At 51.9% G+C, this 14903-nt stretch overlaps 1 protein-coding gene across 1 annotated transcript in view; it reads left to right on the top strand.

The window, feature by feature from the left end:
* Positions 1–14903, top strand: part of BCR (BCR activator of RhoGEF and GTPase) — a 128282-nt gene that overhangs the window by 80731 nt on the left and 32648 nt on the right. Inside the window, exons 6-8 of the mRNA XM_042910425.1 lie at positions 2353–2413; positions 3943–3995; positions 5907–6047. Coding sequence (XP_042766359.1) covers positions 2353–2413; positions 3943–3995; positions 5907–6047 — 255 coding nt within the window. The remainder of the gene's footprint in view (positions 1–2352; positions 2414–3942; positions 3996–5906; positions 6048–14903) is intronic.

Here is a 14903-nt window from a genome sequence, read left to right as displayed (position 1 = left end):
CACGTGGTCCCACTGACCACGCACAAGTGGGAATCTGAGCTGAGGCAGGGATGCCGGGAGGGTGACAGCATCTTGGGGCCAGCCGAAAGCTGGTCCTCAGTGAAGCTTGTACTTTGGAGGCATCATCCACTTTGGTTCTCCACCTATATTTTTTAAAGAGACTCAGAGAGATTGGAACCACCCAGACAGAGCAAAATGGAGCCAAAGGAAACAGAAGCAGCAGGCTGTGTAGAGGTTCACTCTGGGGGTCAGAACTCAGATATGGGGAGTGGATGGTCACCTCCAGGAGAGGGAGCTGTGGAGCCGTGGTCCCTCATCTCCCAGTCCTGAAAATGAGCCAGGGCAGTTTCCAGTTAGGCCAGAGCTGCCTAAACTGGGTTTCATGGAATGCCAGCTCCCACATGATGGAGTTCTGGGAAAAGGGCCTCTGGAATCAAGTTAAGTTTGAGAACTGGGGGATTAAGCCAAATCATAAGTTTCCTTGAGACAGGATTTCTGGAGCTCTGCATGCTAATGTGCATGGGACTGTCCAGGGGCATGTGGTGTGAAGGCTGCCTCGCAGACCTACGTGAGCATGGACGCAGATTTTTACAGAGGCTCAGGTTCAGCTCTCACATGCCCTCATACCCCCACACCCCTTTGGAACTGCTGAGGCAGATGTTCAGAGGAATAATCACTGTGAGGGCCATTAAACTCTCAAGAGAGGTTCCAAAGAGCATTGTGGAGTTTGGTCCCAAGGAGTTTAAGATACCATCATTTTTAGTCTTGAGAAGTTTACCGCAGTGCAAGAGGTTGGGAGAGCCATGTCTGAGTCCCTTCCTGTTCCCATGCTGTTTTTGTTGTTGTTCAGCAACCTAGTAATGGGATTAACCATAGCTTCTTTCCAGAGATGATTTCAGGTACCCAGGCATCTTATATCCTGGCTTTTCTTGGTACCTTGGACCAAATCAGTGAATCCTTTGATGCAGTTGTGTGAAAGCATGACCTACCCACTGAAAAGCTCTGCTCTCCTCCTGGGGATCATAGCACCTCTTTGTTAGCAGCTACAGGCATACCTTGCTTTAGTGCACTTTGCAGATCCTGTGTTTTTTACATATTGAAGGTTTGTGGCATCCCTGTATTGAGCAAATCTGTCAGTGCCACCTTCCCGGCAGCATTTACTCACTGTGTCAAATTTTGGTAATTTTCAGGCTATTTCAAGCTTGTGCAATATTATTATATTTCTTTTTTTTTTTTCAAAAATTTTTTAATGTTTATTTATTTTTGAGAGAGACAGAGACAGAATGCAAGTGGAGGAGGATAGAGAGAGAGGGAGACACAGAATCCGAAGCAGGCTCCAGGCTCCGAACTGTCAGCACAGAGCTCAACGCAGGGCTCGAACTCACGAGCTGTGAGACCATGACCTGAGCTGAAGTTGTACAGTCAACCGACTGAGCCACCCAGGCGCCCCTTTTTATTATATTTCTTATGATCTGTGATCATTGATTATGATTGCTGAAAGCTTAGTTGATGGTTAACATTCTTTAGCAATAAAGCATTTTTTAACGAAGGTATATACATTGCTTATAGACATGATGCTGTCGATCACTTAATAGACTACAATGTACTGGTAAACATAATTTTTATATGCATTGGAAAACAAAAAAAAGATTCATTGGGCTTGCTTTTTGGCGATGTTCGTTTTATCGCAGTGGTCCAGAACCATACCTGCAGCACCCCGAGGTATGCCAGTATATTTGCAAAGTCAGGAGAGGGTGGGGAGGAGGTGGAATCCAGTGTTAGTCTCAGTGGTGGTGGGGCTGCCCTGGCCATTTCTAAAGGTGACTGCTCTTCACACCCCCCAGCCCCCTTGCCCACTGTTTAACTTCTCTGAGAAAACAGTTCTATGCATTTAGGGAGGGCACTGCGATTTGCCTTGTTTTTATAGGATTCCTTATGTCACAGGCTCTTGAGCAGGGGTGATCTTTGTCCCAAGCGACAACTTAGCAATGCCTGGGGATTTTTGATTGTCCTAGCAGGAGGAAGGTGTGCTGCTACATCAATAGATAGAGGCCAGGAATGCTGCTCAGTGGCCTGAGGTGCACAAGACAGGCCCCCACAGTAAGAGAATTTCTGTCCCCAAGTATCAACAGTTCCAGACGAACCTACAGCACCTAGGGCATGCCTTGTGTTCTGCCCATCCTGTATTTCATGCTATGGTCCAGGATGCCCCATAAGGCTTGCCTCAACTAAGATTTTTTTGCAGTGAGTGAAGGGTGAGTTTTCTTGCTAAAGGTTTCTGACCACAGAACGTCCTGCCACATCAAAGCCGCGTCAGTTGTCCTGTGTGAAAATGTGCTTTTCTCTTTGCAGAACCTGAGAGCCAGAAGCAACAAGGATGCCAAGGATCAGACGACCAAGAACTCTTTGGAAAGTGAGTTCTCTATGCCGAGGCCTCTTCGTGCTCCCTGTGGGGCAGCTGCTGCGAGAGGATAGGGCATTGGCTGCAAAAACAAACATGGCACCCAGTTGGGTCAGCCTCTGGCTCCTTTGCTGTTCCTGACTTCCAATACTGAGAGCAGGGATGTGGAAAAAGTGGCATTGGATATGGCAGGGTGGGGAAGGACACAGGCAGGACCAGCTTGCCACCAACAGTAGCAACCAGGAAGAATGGGAGGGTTTTGCAAACGCCCACCAATCAGGCACTGCTGGGCGTTTAAAATGTCATCATGGGGGCGCCTGGGTGGCGCAGTCGGTTGAGCGTCCGACTTCAGCCAGGTCATGATCTCGCGGTCCGTGAGTTCGAGCCCCGCGTCAGGCTCTGGGCTGATGGCTCGGAGCCTGGAGCCTGTTTCTGATTCTGTGTCTCCCTCTCTCTCTGCCCCTCCCCCGTTCATGCTCTGTCTCTCTCTGTCCCAAAAATAAATAAAAACGTTGAAAAAAAAAAATTTAAAAAAAAAAATAAAATGTCATCATGTTCTCCCCAGCAACCCTGTGAGGAGGATTTTGTTTTCCCTTTTTTCAGATGACAAAACAGATTTAGAATGAAAGTAACCCATATGGAACACAGGTCCTAAGTGGCCAGGCAGGGATAAAGCCAGAGTCATCAGGCTCCCAGGCCTGTGTGTTCAGCCTCCTTCTTCACTCTGGGCAAAGAGCAGGGGATCAGGACTGATAAGTCACTTCTCAGTTGTGGTTGTTAGGACAGCATGAATAGTTACAGAGAACAGCAGCCATGGCTCTGGTCCCAGACCTTCACCATGCTCTGAGTCTCAGTTTCTCATCTGTAAAATGGGAATAAATAACAATGCGTGTCTTATGGTAGTCGTGGGAATCACATGAGGAAATGTACCTGACTTGTGTCAGAACACATCTAAGCATCCATGCCCGTGTTGGGCTGGGCTTGACATCGTCATGGAGAAGTGGGGGCTGCCAAGGCTGGCCAGGGTTTCTGTGCTGCTGGAGTCTAGCTGTCTGAAAACACTTGAAAGCCAAGAGCTATGTTGGCAGCTGAGTTAGTTTCTGCCAGTCTCCGAATCAGGCCTCCAAACTGCACCAAGATGGACATCACTAGCAGTGTGCCAGTCTGCTTCTGGGGGACCCACCAGGCCAGAGAGCAGGTGTCCCGCCAGGATTGGCATCCTTGCCAGCCCATCTGTAGTCGAGTGCAGGTGGCCTCCCCAACTCCAGAGGGAGGAGCATCAACTTGGGTTCTGACCAGTAGCTCTGGACTCAGCTTTAATGTTACGGACCAAAATCTCAAAGCCACGTGCCTGGCCTTCTAGGTGCTTGGGGTTTGTTTGCCCTTGTCACTGGGGATGGGTAGTTCCCAGGGGATGTGGAGGTTGGGCTGGGCTGCTCCCTCTGCCCAAGCACTTACAGCAAGGACAGGCAGGCGGGTGGTCTGGTGCTGCTTTCTCCATGCCTGGCCACCTCTCACCTGCCCTGCCCATCTCTCTGCAGCCCTGCTCTACAAGCCTGTGGACCGGGTGACGCGCAGCACGCTGGTTCTGCATGTGAGTCACTCCACCCGGGACCTTCTCACCCTGGGGTTCTTGGCTTCTGTTGTTCTGGGCCTGACACTGATGTTTGTCAGTGCTGCCCAGCCATTCCCCCTTTTCCTGCCACATACCTTTGTTGAATATGCAGAAATGAGGGGCTCATGGCAAGGAAGAAAGCAGGTTCTGGAGCTGTCATGGGTGCTCTCGTAGGAGGCAGTGCAGGGAGGGAGTGCCCTGTCCCACGTAGGAAGGGCCTCTTGGTCCCAGTGCATGAAACGAGCCTCGAAGGTAGATGGGGTGAGGACACAGACAGCAGGTGCATTCCAGGCCCGTGAGGATGACCACGGCCTTGCAACCTGGGGAGAGGGAGCATGGGGAGAGCACACTTCAGTGGGGCTGCTCCTAAAGGCAGTGGGGGAAACAAAAATGGCCCCTAATCCTACTGCCCAGGTGGCCCTTTTCATTTATGTTTAGAGCAAGTTGTACATGCGTGGTTGTTTTTTTTTAAAATTCACAATCAAGTCATAAAAGTGTGTGAAGTTTCCTTTCCTGTTTCTTCCCCACAAAGGAGCCAGCACCACAGGGATTCTTTTATGCACATGCCAACATACCTGAACATTTTTTTTTTAATTACACAGAAGGCATCATGCTATACGTATCGTTCCACACTTTGCTTTTTTTTCCTCTTAATATGATATGGTAGATATTGTCCTACTTCAGCCCAAACAGCTCTGCCTGTAGTATTTAAGCCATGTAGCATTCTGTCGAGTGCACATTTCATAATACCTCACTCTCCTCCAGTTAAGAGGGAGATGAAAGGCATGGTTTGGGAGGCTCTGGCAGGTGACCCAATGGAGTGTCGGAGACCTTTATTCTGTCCCCTCGCTGAGCTGAGCGTCCTGATAGGGAGAAGACAGAGCCACCCTGGGGGGTGGTGTGGGGGTTCTGGGACCACTGACACCAGAACCTTCCTCCAGACTTGTTTCACCTCTGCAGGGGGCTTCTCACCAAGGGGGATTTGAGAGCTAAGTTCTCTCCAGGGCGGAGTTTGTTACTCTGAACCAGGGTGCTGTTGACCTTGAGCACAAATTATACACGTTCCTGGTGAAGGAGTCAACATTTCCCTCTCGATTCTGTTTTTTTTTTTTTAATTTTATTTAAATCCAAGTTAGTTAACATATAGTGTAATAATGGTTTCAGGAGTAGAATTCAGTGACTCATCACTTACATATAACACCCAGTGCTCATCCCAACAAGTGCCCTCCTTAGTGCCCATCACCCATTTAGACCATGCTCCTACCCAACTCCCCTCCAGCAACCCTTATAGTTTGTTCTCTATATTTAAGAGTCTCTTATGGTTTGCCTGCCTCTGTTTTTATCTTATTTGAGAGGTTCAGTCTCTAAAGGGGGAGGAGCCAGGAAGGCCAGGTGCTTTCTCCTGAGCTTACACAGACAAGTGGTCCTAGAGGAGATTGATTCTGCCCCCTAGGGGCATGTCGGAGACATTGTCGCTTGTCACAGCTGCAAAGGAAGAGGAGTGCTAGCTAGCATCTAGTGGGTAGAGGCCAGGGATGGGGAGCTGACATCCTACAGTGCACAGGACAGCCCCCACCACAAGGAATGATCCAACCCAGAGTGTTAGGGCCGAAGATGGAGAATCCTGCCCTAGCTCCTGAGAGTGGAAAAGCTTGTTGGCAGCGTGCACACAACATGGGCTTATGGGAGCACCGTCTAGGTTTAGGACCTGCTTGTGGGGTGATACTCGTGCAAGCACTACCCGCATAGCCCTAGCCTGTCTAGAGGTGGTGGTGATGCTTGGCAAGCTGGTGACCCTGGGTCTGCCCAGTGTGTGTCTACAGTTTGCACACAGTGGTGGGGCCTGGGCTGTGCTGTCTCTGATTTGAGTCCTCTCTTCACCCGACACAGGACTTGCTGAAGCACACGCCCTCCAGCCACCCAGACCACCCTCTGCTGCAGGATGCCCTACGTATCTCACAGAACTTCTTGTCCAGCATCAATGAGGAGATCACGCCCCGCCGCCAGTCCATGACTGTGAAGAAGGGAGAGGTGAGCGGGACTGGGGATGGTCTGGGTTTGCTAGCCTGCCCCACCGGGCAGGGGGAATTCAGGGCACCTTTCTCGTCTTTGGCAGACTGTGCCTGCCATTCAGCCTAACACAGAAAATGTGTTACCTTTGAGGGTCTTTGACGCTGGCAGGGTAAAAATCCCTTGTGTGGGGAGTCAGGGTGGAGTTACAGGGCTGCACACCTCACTTGGCTACCTCTTCTTCCATCGTGGCAGGTTGTATCCACGGCACCCCTTCTTTTCCTCACACCCTTGTCAGCTCATGGTCTGACTGGTGAGAAGGAGGATGTCATTTTGTCTGTCTGGAACTACATGGTTCCTTCTCAGTGTTCTTTCATTAAAAAACAGTCCCAGGTTTTCCCTGCTATCCAAAGGTAGAGTGTTCCTGTGAAATCTTTTGTAAACTGGAGCGCCTGGGTGGCTCAGTCGGTTGAGCATCCAACTCTTGATTTCGGCTCAGGTCATGATCTCACAGTTATGGGTTCAAGCCCTGCATCGGGCTCTGTGCTGACAGGATTTTCTCTCTGTCTCTCTCTCTGTCTCTGTCTCTCTCTCTCTCTCTCTCTCTCTCTCTCTCTCTCTGACCCTCCCCTGCTCACATTCTCTCTCTACCTCAAAATAAATAAACTTAACAAAAAATCGTTTGTAAACTTAAATGGTTAAAATGAAGAAGCCATTACCATTTGTAAAAGTGAAAATCTTCGGATTTATTTTTGTTACTGAAAACAGATACTAACATAGGTCTTTGGTAAAAGTAAAGTGGTATAACACAGACTTGGTAGCTAGCACAGGAAATCCGTATGATCAGATTTAAGGAATTAAAAGGAAAAAAGAAAGGGAGGTACATGCAGTTTATAGGCCTGACTTGTCTTCAGCTAAGAGGATTCTCCTTTGTCCTCCTCCTCCCTCCTTGCTTAACAGCGACCCCTGGTCTTTATCTGCCTGCACATCATTGAAAAGAGGATATAGAACAGAGGGGCTAAGAATTCATGGACCCAGCCTGCCCCAGTGGCCTCTGACCCTTCTGGGAGGGGCCCAGTGAGATGCTAGGCAGGTGCCATCCTGGGCGGGCAGCACTTAGTGAGAGAGCAGAGTTGTATAAATCTGGAGGCCGGCACCCCACACAAGCATGAGCATCTATTATCAGAAGTAGCACCATGACAAGGGAAGCTGACCTGCCTCTGGGGTCTTATGCAGGGACAGGAGCCATACAGCCCAGGAAGGACATGGCTGGCAGTGAACCTGACTGTAGTTGCCACTGAAAGCCACTTCTTCCTTCCAGTTCATGTGCTAGGTGCTCAGTACTGAGGCCTGACCCTCCCATCTCAGGGTTTCTTCTCCTCCTGCCTGGGCTGGTGGGCAGGCCACTGTCAGATCTGTCTTCCCCACTCCTCTTTGGGAAGTGGTACCTAAGTGCTGAGCAGAAAGCTCCCATGTGCCCAGAGTCTCCTCAGGCTTGACCATGAGTGACAGGCTTGGTGGGATTTCTCCTGGTGGACCTGGGCCAGGAAGGGCCAAGGAGGAGAGAGGTATCCCCTCCAGTCCACCCTCTGTGCTTGACCAGAGCCTGGAGCCAGGCCGACATCGAGATCCAATGCCAGCATCGCTGTGAACGTACTACCACGCAGCCTGGACGATGCTTGCTCCTCCTCTCTGGGCCTGTTCCTCCTTTTTACAGCAGGATGGGAACGCGGGCCCACCTTGATGGGTGCCTGGGCACCCAAAGGGGCATGGTTTATGGAAAGAGCCCTGCCAGCCAACATACAGAAGCAGTCTCTGAGCTCATAGAAGGCAGAAGTGGGTCCCCAGCACCTCCTAGGACCTCCACACCCAGCTGTCCAGTGGCCAGACCCTGGGGGTTCAGATCTCATTTCCTGAAGCAACAACGGGGCCCTGCCCCTGGTTCACTCCTGCCCCAAGTTTAGGGACCCCGAAGGAGTGCCAAGCTTTGGCCTCCCTAACTGGATGTGGGATTTGCTTCTGCCCAGTCCACTTATACTGAGTGCGTTTGTGCCCAGCTCCTAGGACACCTGCTCTGTCTCCTTTGCCGACTGTTCTTTTATGAGAGCACTGTCCTCCTGGGAAGCAAACGTGCGAGTCCTTTTTCCTCTCAGCTTTTCATATGGTGCTGAGTCTGACCTCAGCCCCCCTATCCTGCTGTTCAGGATCCCTGGAGAGAAATCCCTTCTTGCTTTTCGGATCCTTGGAGGCAGCTGCCCTAGGGAATTGAGGAAAATTGGGAGTTGGCAGCCCTGCCCTTGTTCCCACATCTGTTATCACAGGCTTCCTTCGTGCGGACCCACGGTCAGGGTCTCAGGGCCACCAGACAGGAAATATGTAGGGGCCGGGCACTTCATGAGGACAAGGGCTTTTATCTGTACCCACCCTCTCCCCCATCAGCATCTGGCCCTGTTGGCTTTGATGATACTTGCTCAGTGGGAGGGATCACCTGGGTACCTCAGCTGCAAGAGAGGAGAGAAGCAAATGCCCTCTGAAACGCCGTGAGTCTGACTTGCACGCACCTCCTCTCCCTCCCACGCATGGTAAGGGTGGTGGTGGCCAGCCCAGTATGACAGACAGGTGCCCACACTCATGCTCCCCACCCCCACTGTTCCAGGAGCAGACATCACTATTCAGTCGGGCACTTACACTCTGAGCTGACTGCAGCCGGAGTGTCCTCCTCAGTGTATCCTCTCAGGCTGCCCAACCCAGCTTACAGTCCCCAGTGTGGTAGAAAGGACACTACTTGGATAAGCATCAGACATGAAGAGGAGAGGAGGATGAGGATGGCAGTAGTGTGTGGTAAGTCCTAATTTTTTATCTCAAGGAATCAGTGTGCAAATCAACAAATTGAATAAATCAAGTCAGTGAATCAAGGATCAGAGGTATGAGCATACCTTCCAAAATTATAAAATCACCAGAATTAAATAGGGAAAGAGAGTAACTGGGAAGTATAATTGGGAGTAAGAAATAAATGGAGGAAACTTGCTATTCTTAAAGTACTATTATTTGATTTATTCTCATTTGGTTATAGTTCTTTAATAAAAAAATATTTTAAAGCTTAAAAAAAAAGGATGTTATAAGGGTAGTCTCCCAACCTGGGTTTAGTCCTGCCCACTACTTACCAGTGGTATTGATTTGGGAAGTCCCTATTTCTTTGCTGAGTGTCCATATTCTCTGAGGACAGTGACTCAGGGCCTGTGGCCCCTCCATGGGGTTGTTGTGAGGCAGAAAGGATCTCATGACCTCTGAGGGGCTGTCTAAAAGCAGGGGGTGCTGATTTCCCCACATGGACACTGTCCATATTGTAGATGTGGGGAAAGCACCCTCTACATCACCAGTCAGGAGAGAATCTGCAGGTCCCAGGAAGGGTGGGAGCTGCGGGCTACTTCCTCTTAGAACTTGCAGCTGGGGAGGACCTGAGATTTGGAAATACCTGTTGTTTTTTTTTCCTGTGTTCCTGTCTCTAAATTTGGTATATGACATTGAATATCAAGTTTCCAAAAGAAGAGAGGAAGTGGGCTTCTGAGTTCTCTTGATGACTCTGTGAAGTCAGGAGGTATTTTCCAGGTGAGGACACTGCAGCTCAGAAAGGTTGAAGAAATTGGCCACAGTCACACAGCCACTAAGTAGCTAACCCAGGATGTGAGGCCAAATGTGCCCTGGCACCTGTGTTCATCACAGGTGTGTTATGATTTATCGTCACCTCTCACTCCCCTGACACTCCTTTGAACCAATGTCCACCCCTCCTCTGGTCCATGTATGAAGAGCTACCTGGGCATAGGTGGTCACAAGGAGGAGAATGTGCCCCTTTGGTTCAGCATGCTACTAGAGTCTTAAGCACTGAGTGGAGCCCCTTCCCCTGCTTCTCCTGCTGGGAACATGTCGGTGAATAGGGGTTGGGGAGGGGTGTCTCTGTTTCTAGCTCTCTCAGCAGTTTCTAGGGAGAGGAGAGGTACCTCCATTGGCTTGGGTGTTTGGAGGTATTCCCACAGTCACTGCTGGTCCCCTGGGAAGTGGCCTGTCTCCATCTGCTCAACCTGAGTAAGTCAGGGCATTGTGGAGATGCCCCAGTGTGAGCCCTGAGCAGAGCCAACAGCCCCAACCCCTGCTATGGCTTCTATGATCTCATCATCCTTTTCAGCCAGTCCCCACAGCTCCAGGGCTGTGTTCTTTGAGGAAGAGTGACTTTGGGCAGCATTACAGGTGTCTCCTTGACACTAAACTGTGGCTGGAACATGCTGTCACCAGCCTGCATGCTCTCACCCCTGGCACCCCAGGGGCTGTGAGCAGCAAGCATATCCCAGGAGGATACCCTTCTCAGGCTCCCAGGAACCAGTCAGGACCAAGGGATCCTGCTGGCACTTTTCTTCCCAGGCCTGGGTCCTATGGGCTAGTGGGTGGGTGCTCATTTATTTAGCTGAATTAACTTTACACTGCCAAGTGATTTCCCCATGTGGCTGCCTGCCTGTTCTTAGCACTGCACCCTGTGCTGCCCGGCATCCCCAACTCAGGCTGGGACACAAACGGGATGATTTCGTGTGGGTTTTTTGTTTCCCAACAGCCAGCCACTTCTTGGAACCATTCTCTATCCAGATTCCCAAATGCCCCTCATGGAAGAAGGCAGGTGGGCAGGCCGAATAGGAGCCACTGAGGAAATGTCACTGGTGCAGGCTGAGGACGAGAGGTGGTGAGGCTCAGGCAGAGGAGAAGAGAGGGCTCTTGCTTGAGGATTAGAGAATTGGAGACTCCAGACCCTGTTGGCAGAGTTTGTAAGAGATGCTGTGGGAAGGGGGTGGGGGTGAAGACAGCATAGGGATTGGGGTTCCAGCGCCATCAGACATGGCATGTGACCTCAGCAATACCACTGAATAGTGAGGCTTTCTCAGGGACCAGGGAGTGTTCTGCAGGGAGGTACTGAGAGCCCTCGAACAGGTGTGAGGGCAGGAGGGTCAGGCAGGACCCTCAGCACACACTCAGCTGCCGGGTATGTTGTTTTGGGGACACTTTTTCTTCCACCTTCTGAACCTCCACACCCCACTGAGTTACCCCACAGCCAGGGCTGCTCTGATGGGCAATGTCAGCTGGGTCGCTGGCATGCAGCCAGCTATCCCCAGGTTCAGGTCTTGCTCTGGGGGCATGGGAATGGAGGTTCGGGCCCCTGGCCTCCTCCAGGGCCAAACATGCTAAATCCGGCCCTGCTTGGAGCCAAACCAGGCATCCTCAACCAGCAACTGATGCCTCATTGGTCCTTGCCTTGACCATCTTCCTTCTTCTCTCTGCCCCCACCTGTGCCCTCCTTGGCAACCCTTCTTGGTCTCACCTGGCAAGGCCCTACAGGTTTATCACTAAACTCCAGTTCCTGTACCTGAGGAAACTTCCCAGTACCCCCTCCATGGAACCTTGGGCTCTAGCTTCTTCTTCTCAGAACCTTGTGTCTGAGTCTGCTCAGCTGCTATGACAAAATACCATCAACTAGGGGCTTAAACAACAGATGTTCATTTCTCACAGTTCTAGAGGCTGGGAGTCCCAAGGTCAAGGTGTGTGCTCAGGATCTGGTAAGAGCCTATTTCCTGGCTTGGAGATGGCTCCCAGCTTGGAGATGGCACATGGAGAGATCTCTGTCTTCTTTTTCGTATAAGGACACCAGTCTCATCACAGGCTCCCACTTTCATGGGCTCACCTAAACCTAATCACCCCAAAGGCCCTGCCTCTGGATACTGTCACATTAAGGGTTAGGGCATCAACATATGAATTTTGGAGTAGACACAAACATCAGTCCATAACAATGCACTTCTTCCAGATGGGTCTTCCCTGAATGGGCTCTGTCTAGGGGTGAGGGCCAATGTTGCCCAGATGACAGCTGGAGGAGGCCGGCCAGCCTAGGGGAAGACCCCTGGGGAAGGAGGGGCCCGTCCTCAGAAGACTGCGGACACAGGATGTAACCTCACTATCCTCAGTTTCCTTGTCTGTAGAAATGGGGGTGGTGGTACCTTCCCCACTCAGAGTCATCATCAACTGTGGGAGGCCCGACGACAATAGGGCATCTCTCAACACAAGGCCTGTACCTACAGAGGACTTGGCTTATAGTACCAATAGCCCCCTGTGGGGCCCATTTAATCCTCTAAAAAATGCCACCAGGCAGGTATTTGCATCCCTTCTTATGTTTAAGGAAACTGAGGCTCAGAAAACTGAAGTGGCTGAGCCAGCATTATCCCTGCAGAGAGAAGAGGATGGGCCACAGGCAGTGAAGGTGCACAGCAGCGGCTGCAGACACCTCACTCCCTGGCGGGGTGATGTTAGTTTTTCAAGGAGGCAATGCTGTCCCTTCGAGCAGGTGTTCCCCACTCCCAAGGGGAGTGCCTTCCCTCCTGCCACCATTACGGTGCCCCAGAGTGCACACAAAGACATGCACACGAGGGGACACACATTGTGATATCCACAGGAACACAAACACACACACAGACATATATGGGGGACACATACACATGGACACATAGGTTGGGGCACACAGGGGCATGGAAACTTACAGAAGGACATACAGAAACACAGGAACATGACCCACACATGTGGTCACATACACAGGGATACACACACAGGGGACACACAGAGACATATATATGGGACACACAAAGAGATTAGTTGGACACACACCAACAGGGACGCACGCATGCACACACACACACACACAAACATGCCTGCCTGCTTGGGGATGCACACAAAGAGACACAGAGACACATGGATTCTCTTTCACACACATTCCTATGGCCCCAGCAAGCTGGCTCTTCTGAGTCACTGTCCCTCAGACCTCAAGAAGCATCATGCTACCCTGTCCCGGGGTCCAGCGGGTTCTAGCTCTCTCCCTACAGCTCTACCCAGGCGTGTTTGCTCTGCATGAGATGCTGAGTCAAAGGGACAGTCCTTACCAGCCACTTGACGTCACACCATCTTTAGACCACAGCCCACAGTGCTATGGGACTGTGACCCAGGTGCAGCCCAGGCTGTGGCCCTGCCTGTGGCCCCTGGAGGACCTGACAGGTGGGCCAGACTGGAAGTCGTACTGGTTCTGAGGGCCTGGGGTTAGGGCTCATGATCATTTTTGAGAGGGCTGTCTCCTGGGCAGGCACAGGCCTCCCAGCTCTACACTGGTCCCATGTGGGCTGTCAGGGTGTCCCTGCAGAAGCCAGGGTTCTGAGAAGAGACCCAAGTGATGGCCATAGGGTCCAGCAGCCTCTCAGATGCCTCGATCAAAGGGCCGAGCATCCCCTCACAAGCTCGCTGTTGGACCTGCAGCTTGTCCATCCCTCCTTTCATTTCTGTCCTCCTCCACGATCATCTACCCTTGGCCTCTCTCTTTCCTGAAATTGGGTGGGTGCAGATGGGGATTTGTTGCTGTTTCTTCATGGGCCTATTTCAGCAGCAGGATCCTTCCTCAGCGTATGGCTTGGAGCTGGGCTCTGAGCAGGGCTGATCCCAGGCCCAGGCTGGCTGACCTCCATAGTCAAGATGTGGCATCTACCCAGGGGTCAGGGCTCTAGACTGTGCATCAGGATGGGACTACCAGCCTTAAGAGTCTGTGCCTCAGGTCCAGCCCCCATCTCCCTCACACTCCATCAGTCTGCTGCCCTCCTGTTCCCTTGGCTCTGGTCTCTGTGCCAGGGTCCAGACTCCCTTTGTGGATCTGCCAGCATGGTAATTGGGGGCCTGTTTTCTTGGGGCTGGGAACCCCCTCCTGCCCATTGGCTGGGTATTTTCTGTTTGGGCATGCTGCAAGACCCAGGGTGGACTGGGGTTCAGAAGCAAGGCCCTGTGCCTCCTCGCGAGGGAGGCCAACTGTGACATGACAGGGAAAACTCACAGTGAATGAGCCTTACTCTGAAGAGCTGCTGCTGTTCACCACCCATGCTGCCAGGGTCTGGCAGGTGACACGCATGATTCACATGCTCTGCATGGCCCTTGGAGACAGAGTGTGGCCCAGAGCAGGGTTTGGACTGGGATGCTTCGAGGGAAGTGTCAGGGTGCCCTCAGCTTTGGGATTTCTCATAGAAAGATGAGGGTTTGCACAGGCAAGCGTTCATGGGGAGGGGCCTGGCGACTGTCACAGTATCAGAACAGGGTCAGCCCATCAGAGCCTCCCAGGGCTGCAGTCTGAGCCCTCGGGGCACCTGTGTGCTCCCCACAGTCAGCCAGCCATATGTCCTCTCAACACAGCAAGGCAGGTGTGTGGGCTGCCACAAGCACCAGGGTGACACTCAATGATCCTGTGGAGGATGAATGTGACACTTCAGCTGAATGTGTGAGCAACAGGACCTCGCAGGGAGAAAAGGTGGGCCAGCTGGTGTGTGGAGGGTGGTCACTGCCTGGATTCTGGGCATTTCTGACCTGTTGACAGAGGGGAGGAGTCTACTTCTGAGCTGGACGTAGGGGGCCCTCTGCTGGTGGTGGCCAGAAGCTCAGCCCCTTTGTATGGAGAAAGGATCCATGTTTCATCACAGAAGGTCCCTTGGTCCCTGCCCTCTGGGCTGGAAGACCCTCTGTCCTGTCCCTGCTGAGGGGGCATGTGTCCACTCATTCCTCTGGGACTTCAGGGTCCCAGGACCCGTCTCAGACCTGCTCCCCAGTGAGGACCCAGCAGTCAGGTTTACCCCAGGGTCTCCAGCCCTGTGTGGACATTTCTCCAGGTGCACACTTTTTTGCTTCCTGTGGGTGTCAATGCCAGGTGGGCTGTCTGCCCATGGCAGGCAGGCACAGGGTGAGTGACAGTGAGTCATGGCCTTCGCACACAGGCAGCCTTCCAGCCCTTCCACTCATCCTCTCCCATTTAAATCATTTGCTCTC

This window comes from Panthera leo, chromosome D3, assembly GCF_018350215.1.
Source record: "Panthera leo isolate Ple1 chromosome D3, P.leo_Ple1_pat1.1, whole genome shotgun sequence".
In the NCBI taxonomy this organism is placed as follows: Eukaryota; Metazoa; Chordata; class Mammalia; order Carnivora; family Felidae; genus Panthera; species Panthera leo.
This window is presented reverse-complemented; position numbering and strand designations above follow the sequence as displayed.